The sequence below is a fragment of the Corapipo altera genome, unplaced genomic scaffold (genome assembly GCF_003945725.1).
Source record: "Corapipo altera isolate COAL_440 unplaced genomic scaffold, ASM394572v1 60, whole genome shotgun sequence".
NCBI lineage: Eukaryota > Metazoa > Chordata > Aves > Passeriformes > Pipridae > Corapipo > Corapipo altera.
The window spans coordinates 4036357-4054868 of record NW_020884912.1 but is presented as its reverse complement, the minus strand read 5'-3'; the positions used below and the strand labels follow the sequence as shown (position 1 = coordinate 4054868).

General features: G+C 34.7%; 1 protein-coding gene across 2 annotated transcripts in view; it reads right to left on the bottom strand.

The window, feature by feature from the left end:
- Positions 1–18512, bottom strand: part of DTNBP1 (dystrobrevin binding protein 1) — a 71075-nt gene that overhangs the window by 28361 nt on the left and 24202 nt on the right. The window contains exon 7 of one of the 2 annotated variants that reach the window (XM_027654204.1): positions 13132–13154. The exons of the other annotated variant lie outside the window; for it this stretch is intronic. Coding sequence (XP_027510005.1) covers positions 13132–13154 — 23 coding nt within the window. The remainder of the gene's footprint in view (positions 1–13131; positions 13155–18512) is intronic. 2 annotated transcript variants of the gene reach the window in all.

Genomic DNA, 18512 nt, shown 5'->3' with positions numbered 1-18512 from the left:
GTGTGGTTAAACAGACTGTGGAAAAAAAAATTACATTACACCTATGATTAAGTCTTAGGACAGTTTTGTCTGCAAAACAGCAATTCCCACATCACTGGTGAGCCACAAAACCCGGGCTTATCAAGTACCACCAGTTTTATTTCCTACCCATGTGAACGCACAAGATAACTGAAAACACATCAGATGGTTTTCAGTGTGTTTTCTCCACAAAGCGTGGGTTTTCAGTTTAATGTACAATAACCACAGAAGAGAGAATAAATCTATGAGGATTTAAGATTATGATCAAGGGAAAACCCTCCTGAGCCAGTGGAAATGCTGGTGCGCAGGGTCTGGAGTGATTACATAATCGTCTAATTAAGCCAGAAACTTATTCCTATAAATGGCACCATTCCTGTTTGATTTAAAATGAGACACAGCCAACTACGTTTTGATCAAGTCTCATTTATGCAACAGCAAAATAGCACTAGCTGCCTTCTACATAAAAGGGAAAAAAGGGCTGAATGACATCTCCACAAGATTCTTATTTCACCCTAATCCACAGAGTAACTCAAGTGATTAAAAATGAAACAACGTACTCAGTTAGTCAGAACTGCCTCTTAACCTCTTTCGGCCTTAACTCACATACTCTATTAGAAATATGCAATTTAGAAACGTTACATACATACAAAAGTGTTTTACTGATTTTTTAAAATAGCTCACTTTTTAAGTATTTCATTATTATTCAATGCCATTTTCCAAAGGAATATAATTTCACAAAAAGGACGCCACACTAGCTAAAATACTGAAGACTTGTGTTTCTACACTTTCAGCTCCAATGCCTTGATACAATTTCACATGGCATACGTAACACTCCTAAATAAAATGGGCAGAATTGTTTACCAGAGTATCCACATTTTTGTTCCATTTAGTGACAAGGAGTAGAGAAGCATTCAGAATTCTTATATGCTCACGTGCACACCTTGGCCATGTACATCATTAAAACCTGAGCAGAACAAGCAGTTTAATAACTGCTTTCACTGCTGTGAAAGGTGGGGCTGAGATTTATGTAAGGACATGGTATAAGGAAGGAATAAATTATTTCTACTGCAGCTTTTAAAAAAATTCCACTATTTTTGAACACTGAACAGAATAACATCATTATCTAGAGTCCCACAACAGAAAGAAACAGTGCCATGTGGAGAAATATAGAAAGTGTACAATCCATTACTGTACATTTATTTGGTTACAAATCAAACTGATGAAATGTCTGCACTTATAGTTACATTTTTAACATAAAATAGAAGTAGCATGCAACAACAACAACAAAAAGAATACTGTCATTATAAAACTGTTCAAAAATTCATTTGCACCAAGATAAAATCACAGGCAGTAAGAGTCTATACCATTTGGTCTTTCAGCACCCCAAAAAGTACTACTAGAACTGATCTTGCTAGAGAGAAGCAATCTTTTTAAAAGTAGATGTATGAGTATTTCTTAATTTGTCATTAACCTCATCTTACATTGGTGGTATATATATATATATATATATAAAATCTCTTTGCATAAGTTTTTCATTGCTTTTTTTCTGTCACCAAGTTATAGAAGATAATTTTTTTTAATCACATTAGAGTAATTGTGGTTACCATAGACGTGTTAATCTTTCCAATATTAATGTTCATACTAAAGCTTCTACTTACTGCTACCTCTTCCTAGCAGTAGCTGGAGTGATATTGCTAAGGCTCATATTTCAGAACTATTCTCCAATTTCATATTCTAATCCTTACACAAGTATAATTTCAAGGTTGTTCCCCACCCCACACACAAAAGAGCTGTTCTACTGTCCAAGATATGATTGTAAATAAGGAAAAAAAAAATATTTGCAGCTGCACCCTGAATTCTCCACACTTCCATTTCAATATCAGGAAACAAGAACAAGTAAAGGACAACTTTTGACAATATGTACAAAGTAGTTAAGGATACAAAATGGATTATACCAGTAGTATATATATTGCTTACAACACTGACAATTTTGAGCGATAAGTGGTCACACCACATTTAGCATAACAGAGGATAAATTTTGCCATCTTTAAGTAAACAGTCAATTGATCTGACTAGATTTATTGAAAACAACTGTATTTACAAAAGAAGTATTCCTAATCAACACAAATGTAAGGAGTTCTCCCATATCAGATGAATTGTTTAAAACAAAATGTTCACCTTTACATTAGTCTTTAATATGAATACCTAATTTAGTGGTCAGAATTATAGCTCATAGGTAGAACCTTGGTAAAGGTATGTTCCAACAGGTTATTAAAATAACAAATTGTTCAATCTACTCTTATCTTTTGGTCCTGGACATCAACTGAAAAAAAAGCCACGTGAATGGTAACAGAAAAAAAACCTCTTCCAGTGGTTATATAAAAAAACATAAAAAGATGCAGAGTAGAAATACAGACTTTATTCTACTTCAAGTAATGCACAGTTCTAAACATCATTAGTTACAAATTAACAGCATAAAACTGTTATTGATTGCATTAAGAACATTGTTTTATATGATACAGGTGGCTCATACAGATGTAAATAGCATTGACTGCTTCATTTAAAAATATAACTTTAAAATTTACTTATTATTTTATTTATCTAAAGGACACTGAGAATTAGCATGACTGCATCTACACTAATATATTCACTGTTCTCTTTTTTTATTCTTGGTTTCATCTTCAGATAATAATTCTCTGTCTCCTCTCATCCTGTGGTATCACCCCACCCTTTGACAAGCTTGCTTGAATTTTAGCTAACAAGATATCTGTGTATTTGTATTCTTTTACTAATTCCGATTAATATTACCTTGACAATAATGTAAAGCGACGTACAAAAGCAAAGCAATAAACAAAAGCCCTGACGAAAAAGACATTAAGTCGCTATTTCTTTCAAATTTGTTAAATCAAGTTGATAATTAACCTCTCAATTTATAGCACACCCTTTGCAAATCAGGCAATGTAGGTAACTGAGGAAATTAATTAAGACAACTTTAATTGCATTTTGCATTTTACATGAGCTCAGCAAATTAAGCTGACAAATAATAAAGATGATAATAAAGTTACACCTACATGAATTCTTCTGAGTATTCTCAGTGCCTCCCGGAGATGACATGGCAGTAAGAAATAAGCAAGTAAAAAGAAACCCAGCACTGGTCAAGTGAAAGCTCCAGTTACCAGGCAGCTACACTGATGTGCATCTTCACTGATGTAGAACAAAGACCGATGCCAGAAGGCTGCTTTTTCAAAGCAGTTTTCGATGGGTCACTCGCACGCAGATGAATACACATGGATACTTCAACTCAGCGCCTTTCCAGAACCTGAGCACAAGCTGCCAGCAGCTGGGCTACACCAGAAATGCATGCATGTATTTAGGAAGGTACCACATGCTGCTGAATCAAGGGGTGCTGGAGAGAGAGAAATCTTCCCAGCAGGATATAATCGGATGACATGCAGTTACAGCATGTGTTTATTTGGCTGAGAGCTGGCAGCGTCTGAAAATGATTTAGGAGCAAAGGAAAATGTACAGAAGGGTTCTGAATTCTTCCTTTTTTATTAGGTGATATTCACAAGGCTCTCCCCTCAAAGTGCTTTTCCTTAACGTGGCTTAGCTCAGATACCCCATAAACCAGATTACATATTATTCTTACTTCACACATAAAATATTAAAAGCCTTAGATGTGGTTTTTAAATAAATTAGGAACACTATTCTCTGCTGAAAGCTGAATTTTTTGTATTACACATCCAGGCTGCATTTTCATCAAAAACTTAAAAAAACCCTGTTCTGCAGCTAAAAAAAAAAATACAGAAAGGGCATATGACTTAGAATCTTTGGTTATGGTGATGCTGCAGTTACACAACAGTGTATTTATGTTTCTAAAACTGTAAGGTGTTCCTCAGAATTGGGAACACTGGCACACATTGCCTCTTCAGCTTAGGAGGGTGCGTAGTGCTGCCAGAAGCCATAGCAATTCCTTTCTTTCACTTAAAGAAAATCACATTTCGAAAACCTTCTCTGTGACAGTTATCAAAATAGAGAGTACAGACAAAAGGCAATTATATAACAAGTACTTCTCCAATCGACATAATTAAAAGTAAAAATACAAAGAATATATGGGGCTACAAAACTTGGTTTTATTTAACTGGTGAAAATAACACCAAAAATATCCACGTGAAAGATTAAAAGAATAATAATAATCATGAGATAATCCTGCCTTCAGTCTGGACTTCAGTAATTAAAGGATGAATTCAAGTTAGAGCTGCAGACAAAATACGCTTCTATTTTTTTCCACATCATTCACTTAAGTATTAGAGACAATTAAAATATTACACCTTCAAATGTTTTCTTTTCTACATAAACTAGGTATGACAGGACTTATGTTCCCATGAAATTGTTTCCTATTATCTCCACAGTTTGCTATTCACCCTGGTCAGAGAAAACCTCTATTGTTACCCTGGCCTCCTCCACTCCTTACAAAACCGGGATTCTGCAAGGTTGACTCCAGCACAGGGCAAACTTCCATCACAGCCAACAGGAGCTGTACCTGCACATCCATGTATCTTATTTTAAGATATATCCAGGCATCTTATTTTAAGTACATCTGACCTCTGAAAGGTCTTTTGACTTAGTGCCATACTAGAATGCAGAAAGAGTAGGACTAAAGGAAAAAAAGATAAAACTACATAAATGCATGAATATTAAAATTTGTTGGGAGGATAAACTAGCTTCCTCAAAATGCAAAGCAACATAAGACAAGATGAAACACTATAAGGGTGCCACACTAAAAAAAACACTAAAAATACATGTAGATAAATCAGAATTAAAAAAGTGTTCCTACCTTCTACTTTTACAGTCAGACCTAGTATTACAAAAACCTGACAAACACAAGGTTTCAGAAGTATCAGTAACATCAGCATTCTATGGGTTATAATAACTCATTGTCTGAATAGCACTTTCAGGTGATAACCATCATAAAAATATCCTGAAATCTAGTTGAGCAAAGAGATTACAAACAGCACTATTGAATCTGTAACATATAAAGTAACATTATAGTCAAAGTAACATTATAGCCAAGGTAACATATAGCCAACAAACAAAAATAATAAAAAAGCACATTTAAATAATTAAACCAGAAGTAGTTTGGGGTAGGAGATGTTACAAAAGCCAAACCTATCTTTGATCAGCCGAGTTACAAGGGCACACAATATTTATTCCAAGGAAATCTGATTATCTAGTTTGTCCATAAATACCGGTATCTCTATAGCATCCTTTTCTAAACTTCAGACTTCCTTTATTTACAGTTTTGAAAATTCAGACCTGCTTCCAATATATAACCACCTTAGTAACAGATGCCATTTTATCACTAAGATCCACCCAAGCCTGTACAGCCACTACCACAAAAGCTGGTTTTCCCTCACCAGTTGAAAACTAATAAAAAATGAGCAAAGGGAAAATAATTCTCCATCATATCAGATTATTAAGAGTTGGGGTTGTTCAGCATGGGGAAGAAAAGGCTACAGGGAGACCTCATTGCAGCATTCCAGTACCTTAAAGGGGTTTACAAAATGGAGGGAGAGTGACTTTTTATACAGGCACATAGTGACAGAACAAGAGGGCATGGATTTACACTGCAAGAGAGCAGGTTTAGTTTAGATGTTAGGAAGATTTTTTTCACTCTGAGGGTGGTGAGGTACTGGAACAGGCCACCTAGAGAAGTTGAGGATGCCCCATTGCTCGAAGTGTTCAAGGCCAGGTTGGATGCGGCCCTGAGCAACCTGGTCTAGTGAGTGGCATTCCGACCGTGGCAGGGGGTTTGGAACTAGATGATTCTTAACATCTCTTCCAAGCCAAACCATTCTATGACTAAGTTAGTTGACAATGCAGCCCTCCTTTTGGCAAAGCATAATGGAAAATGCCTTTCTGATGAAGTGATTTAAGACAGAATTGTAGATAATTTTATTTCTACAGCTGAGATACACTTAAACCCCCCTTTTTTTCTTCTTCCATTGAAATGTACATTCTACTTCTTGTATAAAAAATAGCCTGTCCTGAAGAGTTGATGCTTGTCAACATCAACCAGTTAGGTAACAAATTTAAGTCATCTGCAAAATAAATGCATACACAAGATGCTATCCATTGTAGTTTGTTTCACTCCCAGTCATAATACTTAATCCAGCAAATGTTTTGTTGTCTTGTCAAAGGCAGCTAATAAATTTTCAACAACACCTAGTGCTCAATGCAATAGTGTTGCCAATTGAGAAAGAAGTCCTCTTTACAGAGTCAGCAAGAGGCAAGCAATTGCTTTTGTGCCTTATCCCGTGCAGTCTCTGCCTACACAGAAAACTGAAAACTTACACTGTTCTTGGGTATGTATTCACACATGGAACAAGTTCTGAAAGTTCGTAATTAAGTCTGATAACTCTGCCAAATAGAACCAGATGTGTTCAAATCAGCACCATCTACCTGTGGGCTACAGAAATGTAAATTTGAAAGTTTATACATCTCAGTGCTGGTAATATCCACCCAGATTTACAAAGATTCAATAATTACTGTGGAAGACTGAAACCAGCAAGGCCAAGACTGAACGTTTCTTAAATTACTCTGTTTCAAGGATTTAAAATTTTTTTTTTTTTTAAAGGTTTGACTTGAAGGCCATATCTACTTCGAGGAAAAAGAGAAGTTATAAATAGCTAGATATAAATCTAGAAACTTCAAAAACGTGTCCTGAGAGTTAAACAGATGCAAGAGTCTACAAACTTGAAAGTACAAAAAGCAAAATCAAAAGCAAGGTAGCTATAAGGACACTTTGGTTTCCTTCTCCGTCTGTCTCATCCTATTACACTATAATTGAAGACTTAAGCAGTTAAACTTATTTGCATTTCACTCTAAGTTTGACTAGAAGTGCCCAAGTTTCAAATCTTTCCATTCTCAAGAGAATGGTTATCATATATGGAGTCTTGGTCAATTCTTGGCACAGACAGTACAGAACATCCAAAGCTGTGAGGTTCTCCTTCCATAGCCTGAATGGGAAAGAAGCTAGTAAAACACATTATTAAATAAAAATCTATCAGAATATTTGCAGCTCATAGCAAAATAATTATGAAAATCCCTGAAATCAGAATATAAACCTGAAATTTTAATTCCATCTTAGTTTTATTACAACAGAATTAAGTAATTGTTTCCCAACTTTTTTCTGGTATGCCAAAATAAGAGTTGTTTGTGCTATAGGTTTAAACACTGAAGTTTTGGAACACGGTCACCTAAATAAATTCTAAAACTATCAGGAAACACTCCTTGCAAAAACACTGCCTACCTCCCACAGCATGTTTTGGAAGACACACCCAAACAACCAAAGACACCCTCCCTCCCCTATTCAAATGAGCCATTGAAATGCAAAAATCACAAAATAGGACAATTAAATTAGAATTGTTAAACAACTTGATCATGGACACAACTTGCCAAAAAAAAATTCTTCACAGTAATGAAACTCCTTGGATGTTCCTAAGTTACAGGCTCTGGGGTATAGTATATTTAGAAATGTTAAAGTAAACAAACTCCATGTAGCTGTTACAAATTTCTACCACAATGTCATCTTACTCTTGCTCAGAACAAACATAGAGGATTATGTGCTCAAAATTACAGCTCAACTTTAAGAACAGCTCCATCACTGAACGTATGAGCTTTGTCAACCACGAGCTGTAAAGATCTCCGTTGCATATTACCCACGCATCTGGAAGGCAATATGAAAAGCAGAAAGAAGTTTTTTATTTTGACAGCCATCAGAATACAGCACAATAAAGAGGATCCCTACACTGGAAGAAAAAAATAAATCAGTTTGACATACCATTTGTTGAAGCGAATAGGTTTCAAAAAACGGAGAACAAAGAAACGGAGCCAACAGACTGCTCCAAATACTGCGTGCTCTTAAAGGGAACAGTGAAAGTCAGGAAATTAAAGTCTAGATATGAACACATTTAAGCTCCTGAGAAAAGGACTGGAAAATTGCAATTTCAACAGAAGCTTCTTAGATGCATGAACAGGGATGACAGAAGTTCTGTATATCAAATATGACCCAATGACTTAACCTTGAAGGGAAAAGCAAGAAAAAACATCTCTTTACTTCAGTGGTCACCTTTTCAAAGAGTATTTTCATAAAGCTCTTAAAACTTATCAGGACTTGTTTGGGAGAGATCTCTGATTCAAAAGGCTGAGAACATATTCTGTTGAATTGTAAACAGAAGTGCTGAAAATGGTCATATGACCTGTTTCCCTGAGCTTGAATGAAACTAATCCTGTTAAAGCTTAGAAATATGCATGACTCAGTAGCCAAAGCCATGTGCATATTTGCCCTTACAAAGTTTCTGCCACCTTTCATTGTTCAAAAGTGCTGTGCTGATGATTTCTAAACGGCCTCTAGTGCTTTAGTTTTCTTTCTAGAAATTAATTCAAACACTGCATCCTAAACTTTTAATAAAAAGGGACTTTTAGAAGCAATTTTTAAATCTATCATGTATACAGTTCCCATTTAGAGAAACTAGAAGTAAACTTCTATTTCTGAAGTAAACTCAAGAGCATATGTTATTACCACTGTGTAATTCTACTACTTTTATAACTTTTATTTTTTTCCCCTCACAATCTCACTGCTGATTACCTACCTCATTATCTGCTTCACCCTTCCATCTTCTAATGAGATTAACAGTATCATGTAACTATTTCCTAAACAATCCTGGCTGCACTGGAACAAAAGTAAGGTTAACTAAAAAAAAAAAATTAAATTAAAAAATGGTACCATGTGTCTAGAAAGATGGTGGAATGATTTCAAATCTCAGTGCAGTCATAAATGCACTAGGTTTCAAGTATCAGGAGAAAATAACCACACATTCGCTAACTAATTTCTAGTTTCTCAGCTGTAAAATGAAAGTGATACACACCCTTTCTAAACCACGCAAGAGTACAATTTATCAAATACTAAAGTCAAACACATACTTACAAAAATATCAATAAAAATTCATATTGCAAGAACAAGATCCACAACAGAACCCCTTTTTTTAGCAACTCTGTAAGTCTCAGACAGGACAGGACAGGCATAAGCCTGCTCCTGCAAACAGTTCTCCAAAGACTGAAACTGATACGCACTAGGAAGAGACTTGCAGGCTACTCCATATGGCATACCAATGTTCCCATTCATAAACCCATCATCTTTTACAGCAAAGATCTCTGAAAGATAAAGTACTAAAAAAAAAAATAAAATAAATGGACTGCACAAACAGATGTTCTGTCCTGGTGTACACTCACACTTCAGGTACACAAATGCTGAAGCAGCATCAACAATAATATGACATACTCATTCCCCGCCTTCTTAAGAGAGAGATGTTCAATAGAAAGAAAGGAAAAGAAAGTAAAATAGAAAAAAGAACCTTCACTTTCTCAGCATCACAGATTACTAAGTAATAATCAACTGCAATTACATTGTAACAGAAAACCACTGCAGTTGAAAGAAGAGTGACTGGAGAGGTCTGTCCTGCCCCTGTATAATGTGGGTACAGCAAACAACAAAGGAGAACGTCTCCAAAAAATAAGTCTTAAAGCAAGAGGAAGAAAAGTAAAATTTACTTCTCACAATGAAAGCCAATTGGTACCTAAAATACCAACGTGAAAATGACATGAACAAATTCTAAAAGAATATCTCCACTGACAAATACAAAAATAATTAATCATTTCTTAGAATAGTATTATATACTTCTTTCATGTTCCTTAAAGGTAGTAACACCAACACATGTTAGAGGATTCCCAATACTTTTCAGTGTTGCAAACAGGTATATACAACCTTTGCTAGAGTCCTTTCTTGATGACGTCTGGTATCCCCAAAGAATATACTCATAAGGTCAATGAATTACCACTTTGTACCTTAGCACACAAGAGTGGGAAGTTCGAAATGAAACCAGAAACAATTCTGTTTCTTGGTTATGCGAAAGGTGATTTTATTTCAATATTAAGATAAGTAAATACAAGGTAATGAAAATGTTTATAACGTTATAGACATTTGAAGACTTCACAAGTTTACAGACTACACCTCTGTATCTATATCTGTTTATATTTATACATACACAAAACTCCAGGGAAATAAGATTTTAAAACAGATCTGAGAGGCCTGTGAAGCTGCCCACCTGTCTTGTGAGCCAGATCTGTATTTTCATTGTCAGTCGCGACATCTAATTAGCACTTTTTCTGTATTCATTCTGCAATTGATGGGATGTATCACTGAATTCAAGTTTTTAGTGCTGTGCTATTTTGAACCTTAGACTAGACCATTCAATTTCTTCATTCCAGTAAAACTCACTTTCTACCCTGAGCAAGGCATAAGAACTCAGCATTGGTGAATGTGAAGAGTTATATCTGGACACTGAAAAGTGTGCATACAACCCTCTTTTAACCTCTAGAGCAAACATATTTAAGGAATGTTTTTGTGGTATTTTAATTTCTGCATATTCACATAGAATGAACTTGTATCTTTATGAAGTATATTTTTATGCAAGACATTTACCACCCTTAATATGGATGCCATTACTTTTTAGCATATGGTATTCAGATTTCCAAATAACAAGTTACTATTATAAAAAATGGCATTTCTGGTTTTTTCCATTAGAACATAATTTAATGCACAGTGCTTCCAAGTGCACATGCATTGAAAGATGCAAGTGTATATAAAGGTATTTTAAACAGTTCTTCCTTCCTAGACTCCTAGCTCGGTATTTAATGAACGGAATGTTGATGAAGACAACACTATGGACAGTTGTGCAAAGATAAATCAGTTGAGGATGTAGTCTATACTTGCAATACAAAAATGTAAAGAACCATCTACTGAACTACTTAACATATTTCAGTTGGAACCAACTTTTCCTGTATACAACAAACCAGAGTTGTGAGCAAGATAAGTTCTTACCATAAAAGCTTCATATAATGGCACTAAAACTTCCTCACCACAACCTTCAAATGAGTTAGGTAATATACCCCCAGAAGCTTTTGCTTTTTAGATTACTGTGTTAAATTTTAAACTTAGACACACTGCCTGACCTTGCTGCTGCCTTTTCCTTCCTCTGTGACAGGACTTCTACAGACATATACCAAGTTATTCTAGCGTGCTTCATCAACCAAAACTAAAGCAAATCAAGTGCCCAAGCGCAAAACAGAAAACACAAGAAGGAGCCACCAGTTAGATTAGGCAAAGCTGCTGTAGAACCCAAGCATCTGTCACTATGTAATCATGAATCCTTCATGATTAAGAATCTCCTACTCTCTCTGTTTCCAATGAGCTGATGCTAGATACTCAGACATTGATGTAAGGTCCAAAAGGCCAAAAAAACCTGACTGAAAACAATCTAATGAACACTTCTAGTTCAATCCAGGTAACAAAAATTCCAAGTAGCATCAGATCTGAGAAGGAACAACTTACTAAGCCAGAAACACAAAACCATCTCCGGCAAGTATGCATCTTCAATCAACCACGCACCTGGTTTTTAGTAGTTTAATCTCAATTTTGTGGGAAATGTCAGGCAAGACAGTGAAAGTTGTTGCCAAAGTCAAAACACCAAATCTATTGTTTATTTTAAATCTTCTTGTTATCATCTTACAGAAAGAATTTAGACTTGTTCGACAAGACCATTCTTCAAATTTTCTTAGCTATTACTCCTCTCTCTTCTGTCAGATACAAGCTTGTCCATTGTACAAAAACCCACAGAAAATATGCTGACAGATGTTTAATACCCCTTTTCAAACATCTGTCACTCTGTCTGTGCTTTTCTAGCCTTCCCTTGGCTACCAAGACAAGTCTTCCATAATAGTATTGGAAATCTGTACGCTTCTGTACCCATTACAGAACCAGCTGCTTAGTTTGGTATAAATTTCAAGGTCGGCACATAACTAACACCTTCCTCTTCCATCAAAAGACTTATCTTTGTAAAATACTTACTGTCAAATAAAGTTAAAATCTCCACTAAAATAACAAGAAGCCAAGAGACAAATAACATTGGAAACTGTTCTCCTGGCTTCCAAAAAAAAAAATCACTTAGAACACCTAATCAATACAAACAAAACTCCCAGGATTCACTATTCTCACAAGCATCAGGTCTCACAAGCAACAAAGTAGTTGTCTTGCTTTGGAACAGAATGAGCTTCACATTATCTTTGGTTTTACATTGAGCTAATCGGTGTTGAAAGTTGTCAAACCAATCAAGAAAAGCATTGTTATGGTAAGCTACAGATAAAGTGACATTTTTCATAATCTGTGTTGCTTATCTGTTAATGTAGCTTTATTATTTTCCTTTTTTAGCATCACGAAGATGAGACAGTAATGAACTGAAAAGGTAAAGATGTAGCTGGAAGAAATTTCCACTCCTTCTTTCAATTTCAAAAGGCAACTAATTGACATACATCAATGTACCTGACTTCATTCGCATAAAGATTAGTCACAAAGTTAGTCACATCCTAACCAAAGTAAAAGATGAGGGCAATTCTCAAGCTGATCAAACATTAACATTAGTAGGTAGAGTAAACCTGAATTTAAGATTTACTGCAAACGGTAATATGTTCCATCTATGTACCACAGACAAAGCAATAATACATGACAGTTGCCAGCGATTACATCATATTTTGGACAAATATTTGTATATATCATCATGTTGAACTACAAAAATTATATTTGTCTGATAACACAATACTGTGAAAGTGCCCTAGAAATAGCCAGATAAAAATCAAAAAAGTAACAGGCTGTGGCATGTGTCAAAAATATATTCATGCTAGAAAAGACATCAACTAGTTGAAGACAAGGCCCTTAGTTTCCAAAACTGAACACTATAGGAAAGGCTTGAATTAGGCAGACAATCTCTGAAACCTAGATAAGGCAGCAAACTATCTGTGTTCTTCCTACACTTATGACTCTTCCAAAGAAAACAGCAATAAGAACAGATAAACTGAAAAATAAACAGCCTGTTGGGTTCACATAAAATTAACACTGTAAGATGTAGAAGTGCAACAGTTCCTTACTAGTTTCACTTAATACAAGAATTACTGTAATAACTTTCAAACATTGAAGTAGAAAATAAAATCAGAATTTACCTTTGAAGGTCTCCAGTTCCTTCCTGATGGAGAAGAGCAGAATAATAGTAATTAAAAAATTAGAACTACTACAGAATTTATTTTACAATCTCTAATACTCATTAAAAGATGAAACCCAAAGAATTTGATTATCATTACATATAAGGGTTCTATTACTACATGAGTTTATCTAAAGCAAATAAAATCAACCCGTTCAGAAATTAGGCTACCACCTATTAAAACCATGCACAATTATAGAAATATTGCATATTTATATCTAGCCACATAATTTCTAGATACACTGCTTCAAAAATAACAAAGACTTTTCAAGGTTGTAGGTATTAAAACATCCTTTGCTTAGCAGAGCTTTGCCAATTTAAAGCACAGTGAATAATGATTAGTGTCCCATTTTCATCAATGCTATTCAAAAACATTTTGGCAACAATGAAGGAGAAAAATTTGACAATATCACTCACTCAGTTACAACACACTTTAAAGGCAATAGAGACATACAGTGATATTCCTCAGAGGAGAGGATTTTAAAGTACAGAATATGACAGATAGCCTACAGTACACACATACCAGAAAGTTAAAAAATGAAGTCAACAATAACAGTATCTTTTTTGCCTTCATACTACTTTTAGTAGTTATGCAATTCTGAACGCAAAAGCTGTAAAACTAAGAGAAATATTTTCTCTTACTTTCAAGAAATTGCAAAATGTTCCATTTGCCATAGCTAAAAGGTAGTGATTTATCATGAATCTAGAGGCTGAAGAAGAATCAAGGTAATAGCTTAGCTAAGGCAGAATGCTGGTCTTTCCCTTACACTAATTTACATCAAACACCTTTTCAGTCTGTGCCTTGCAGAATGTCCAGTTAAATTCTGAATTTGGAAGCAAAAGTGACTGTAAGAAAAATAAATTAAAGACTGAACTAACAGTTGCCCTGATAAATGATTCTATTCACTATCCAAAGACTAAAGCATGCTTCAGTTATTACTGAGTCACTTACCAGAGACACTATTTGACAACACATATGCTATACCATAAATTCTCCTCCCTAACAGATGATGCAATTCTGCATTTATTCTTGCATCAAGAACAGACAAAACTGTTTCAAACCTGAAACAATTTATTTTCTAAGCAGGACAAAGTATTCTAAAAGAAGTAAGAGAATGAATTTACCTCCACATTTTCAGTGAACATCCCACTTTTGTCACCAAATGTCAAATACAGGTTTTTGAGAGAATGCATGTTCTACCAGGAAATAAGTTAGAGTGTGATTCACTGTAGAGAAGTCTATTAGTTGCAACTTCCTGTGGGTATCTATTTCCTTTCCTGCTTCTCCTGCATCCCTTTCCCAAGCTAGTTTTTCCTTTTTCTACCAGAAAAAGAAAACCTACTTCACAATACTTAGTGATTTGCAGGTGAATTAACACTGAATGAATTAACATGAATTCACAATTAACATTGTGAATTCATTACCCTAATGAATTTTTCCTACCCTGTATACTTCAATTACAAAATTCCTATATATTCTCACAAGTTGCATTCCTTATTTTTTAGTAATGGTATAGTAGTTGAGAAAACAACAATCATAGGAAATGGTTGTTTTCCACAGACTGAAACAAAACCATACTGAGGAAACATCTTGTAAAAGTAAGAGGGGAAAAAAACTACACTACTTGCACTTAAAATCAGTAGGTCTTATGTCACTTGTCTACAAAAGGGAAGACAAAACAATTACTGTGTGTTCAAATAGGCTAGCAAACAAGACGGTAGTGACAGTTACTGATTTTGCCTAAACCCCCAGAACTTTCCTTTTCAAAATCCATCAATATTTTTAGGGTTGATGCATTAAGATGCTGTCCCTATATCCATATATATAACTGCCATTCATTAAGAAAGTTGGAAATGAATATCTGGCAATTTTTTTTTTCCAACACATACCTCTGCAAAATTTAAAATATCTATGGATTAGCATGCAGTAAAAACACATATTTGAAATTTAAGGATCTGTGTTTCCTAGTATCCTCATACCAATTCAGACCCAAAGACTGATAAGTCTATATTTTGGGCAGTATGAATTGAATCAATCACATCTTGCAGTTTCTCATAATATTTTTAATAAAACATACGTTTAGAAATATATACTAAAATACACGCTTATTGAAAATATATTCTGAATCAGCAACATGGAGGATTTCTTTTTTAAATTTATTAAGTCGAGTTACCCAAAGCTTGAAGTTTTAAAATTTTAATCCTAAAATCTTATTTATCATCACCTTGGGTAAGAACATGACACTAAACTCAAAAATGCAAAGGAAACTATGACTCATAATGACATTGGAAAAACAAATGGCTTAATAGTATATCAGTACATTTTCTAGATGTGTAAGAAGTTCTAGACAGATGTACAGAAAAAATGTATTACAAAGTATTACACTTCTCCCCATTATAAGTAAATAATTTTTTTTAAATTTATTGATAAACTGTCAGAAAGAAGATACCTTCTATGTCTTCTCTAAGAGTCTAGAGACAAAAAATCATTTGCAGAATACATCAAACACATTAAGAAGCAAACTACATATTTGGAACACAGACAATGTAAAGAAACAGCAGTTAATCTGAGTAATTAAAACGAAAAAGATTAAACTGAAAACAGTTCTGGAAAAGTCACCTTCAGTGAGGTTAAAAGGCAAGCAGGAGGGAAAACGTGCATTGGAAGTAGCCTGGATGATTAGCTAGGACTGCTGTCTCTTAGTATTTTAGATCTTGCCACATTAAATCACCAGTTTTGATGCTATATACTGCACATTTTTTTTTGTATTTGCTGCTCTTTTACTTTAAATTGTTCATTCTTTGAGATAATTTTTCACATCAGCTTCATACAAGAGTTACATCAGCAGAGCTCAACCTTTGATGGATAGCTTACTAACAACATTGTACTAGAAGACAAAACTGCAGAACAATGAATCATCACAGCAGAAGACTTCTGTCAACTGCTTCAGCTCACAGGTGCATTACTCTATACATTTTTTCGACAGTAAAAGGCTACTTTTTCCCTCTACTCCACTGGTCAACTAGATTAAGGCAATTGAAAACTTTCCATAGAGAAATGCTCCTGGATTTTACAGAATTTTCATCCAAAAAAAAAAAATAAAAAAAATAAAAATTCAGGCACTTCAGAGACAGATGAGATAATTCTTTGCATTATTATTAGAAAAAAGACACATGCCTGCCTTGCCCCTGGCCTGGTTACACATGAAGACTCTTGAAGCCCAGTGTGGGCTTCTCAGCATCTGTCCAGGATTAAAGGAGTTCCCATGCTGAGTCTAACACTAATCAATACAACCTACTACTTGGCATCTGACTATATGCTCTTTTACTTCAGCTACTAAATTTTAGGTTAGTGACAACAAATCCGGATAGTTACACAAATAAGAATACATTTTACTTTTTTACAGTTAACAGTAAGCTTTGAGAAGAAAGGATTGAATTAATAGTCTTATTATAATTTAAGTAGTTCTTGTCATTGAAAGATTAAGTTCAGTGTCTCTGAACAAGAAAAAAGGCTAAAATAACTGGCTAAAATCTAAAATAATCAGACTATAAAGGCATGAAGGCACTTCAAAAGTAATCTTGCTCTGTACGCAGTGCAACTTATGAATTCCAGCTTCTTTCCTGTCAGGTAAGAGGCAATACAGGCTCCACTGACACTGAACTTTTGTCCATGAAAACCCTATGGCTACACATATAGGTAATAATTTTAATCTTCTGCCTTTCCAGTTGCTTGTTTTCATAAAATAAAGGGGGGAGGGGAGCACACATACTCCGTGAAATTCTATACCACTCAAACTCAGTTACCAGTTTTTAAGTTACCTGGAATGTTCTGATGATCATGCTGACAGTAGTCTCAACTTCTTCATTTATAAAAAAGTTGAGATTCAGGGTTTGTGGTGAGAAAATATAATTTTGGAGACAACAGGTAAAACAAAGTGTTTACAATATATAAGTAGTCCCACAGAGCAACTGGCATGACCAGTTAGAAAAGTTAGAGGGGAAATACAAATTTCCAGTTACCCTCCCATTCCCCTCAGGCTTTTCATTGCAGTGTTGGAACAACTTTGCTCATCCTGAGCAGAAGAAATGGACACTAGGAAGACTATACTGGTTATCATTGATGTACAAAAACAAATCCAGTAAGAAGAATATGGGAGGAGAAGAGGCAAAACCATCCTGCTTTTAGTTACTGAAATCAATGGGAATTTAGTTTGTTCAACAAAAGTAAGAACACATTCTCAGGTTCTACTGTATCTTGCTGTAGCACTAAGATCAATTTCCTAAATGTAACAAAACATCAGGGTTTTCAGTTAAATACCTAGAAGACCACAGAAACACCACATTCTTTACACAGATGCCAGTAGTCAGAATTGACAGTTTTGTATTTTATATTCAAGAAGAGAGTAGGCAGATAAGAAAGCAACAAAGTAATAAATGAATGTCAGGAACAATTTTATAACACTGCCTCTAAAAGTAACAGTCAATAAATTCTAACTACTAGACTCATACATAAAGAAAAGACAATCTCAATATGAATGGTAAAAATTGAGGACTAAATTTGAAAGATTTTGCAATAAAACATGTTAATAAATGTTGAGTTGTAAATACTATTTACAAAAAATACATTTAAAGAAAGTATAGATGCTCGTGTACAAATTAATTGAAAAATATTTATGGCACCTAACAAGATCCAAAATAAAACATGAGAAATGTTGCATTTCACCTGCTTGTCTGGTACAGTTAAGCCTTCAAAATGATATAACAAAGAAAAATAAATTCCTTCCACTGCCTGACTCAAGCTTTAGTAAGCTAAAAAGCCATGAGATCTTTCCTCTGGGACTTTCCTCTGGATGTCAGCAGAGGTAAAAGTCAAAAACCTCAGAACTCAAAACTTACGTCACTTGCATGGTACACAGAAATAATTCAAGTACTGGGGTTTTTTATATTTCGTATTAGCACTCGTGACAATGATACAAAACTGTTTTCCTTCCACACAAGATTCCTCAAGCACCCTTTTCAGATATTGAGGTCAACTACTACTTTGAAATACATTTGAGATTGAAGCAATGGAAAGCCTTTAAGTACTGAAAAATCAATAAAAACTAAAACTACTACTAAAAGACTGTTGGAATTAACCAGCAGGCAAAGGTTTCTATTAATCTGAAGAAACACTGAAGACAGGTCAGGATTCTTCACCATCAACTGTGAAATTTTATCCAGTAAAAAAGAGTAAAGAGCTTTAAATGATGTTGCAGTGGAGATTGTTTTGCTTCCATATTCATGTAGATACAGAATCACAGTATTCAGAACATGCTGAGTTGGATAAACCCACAAGCATCA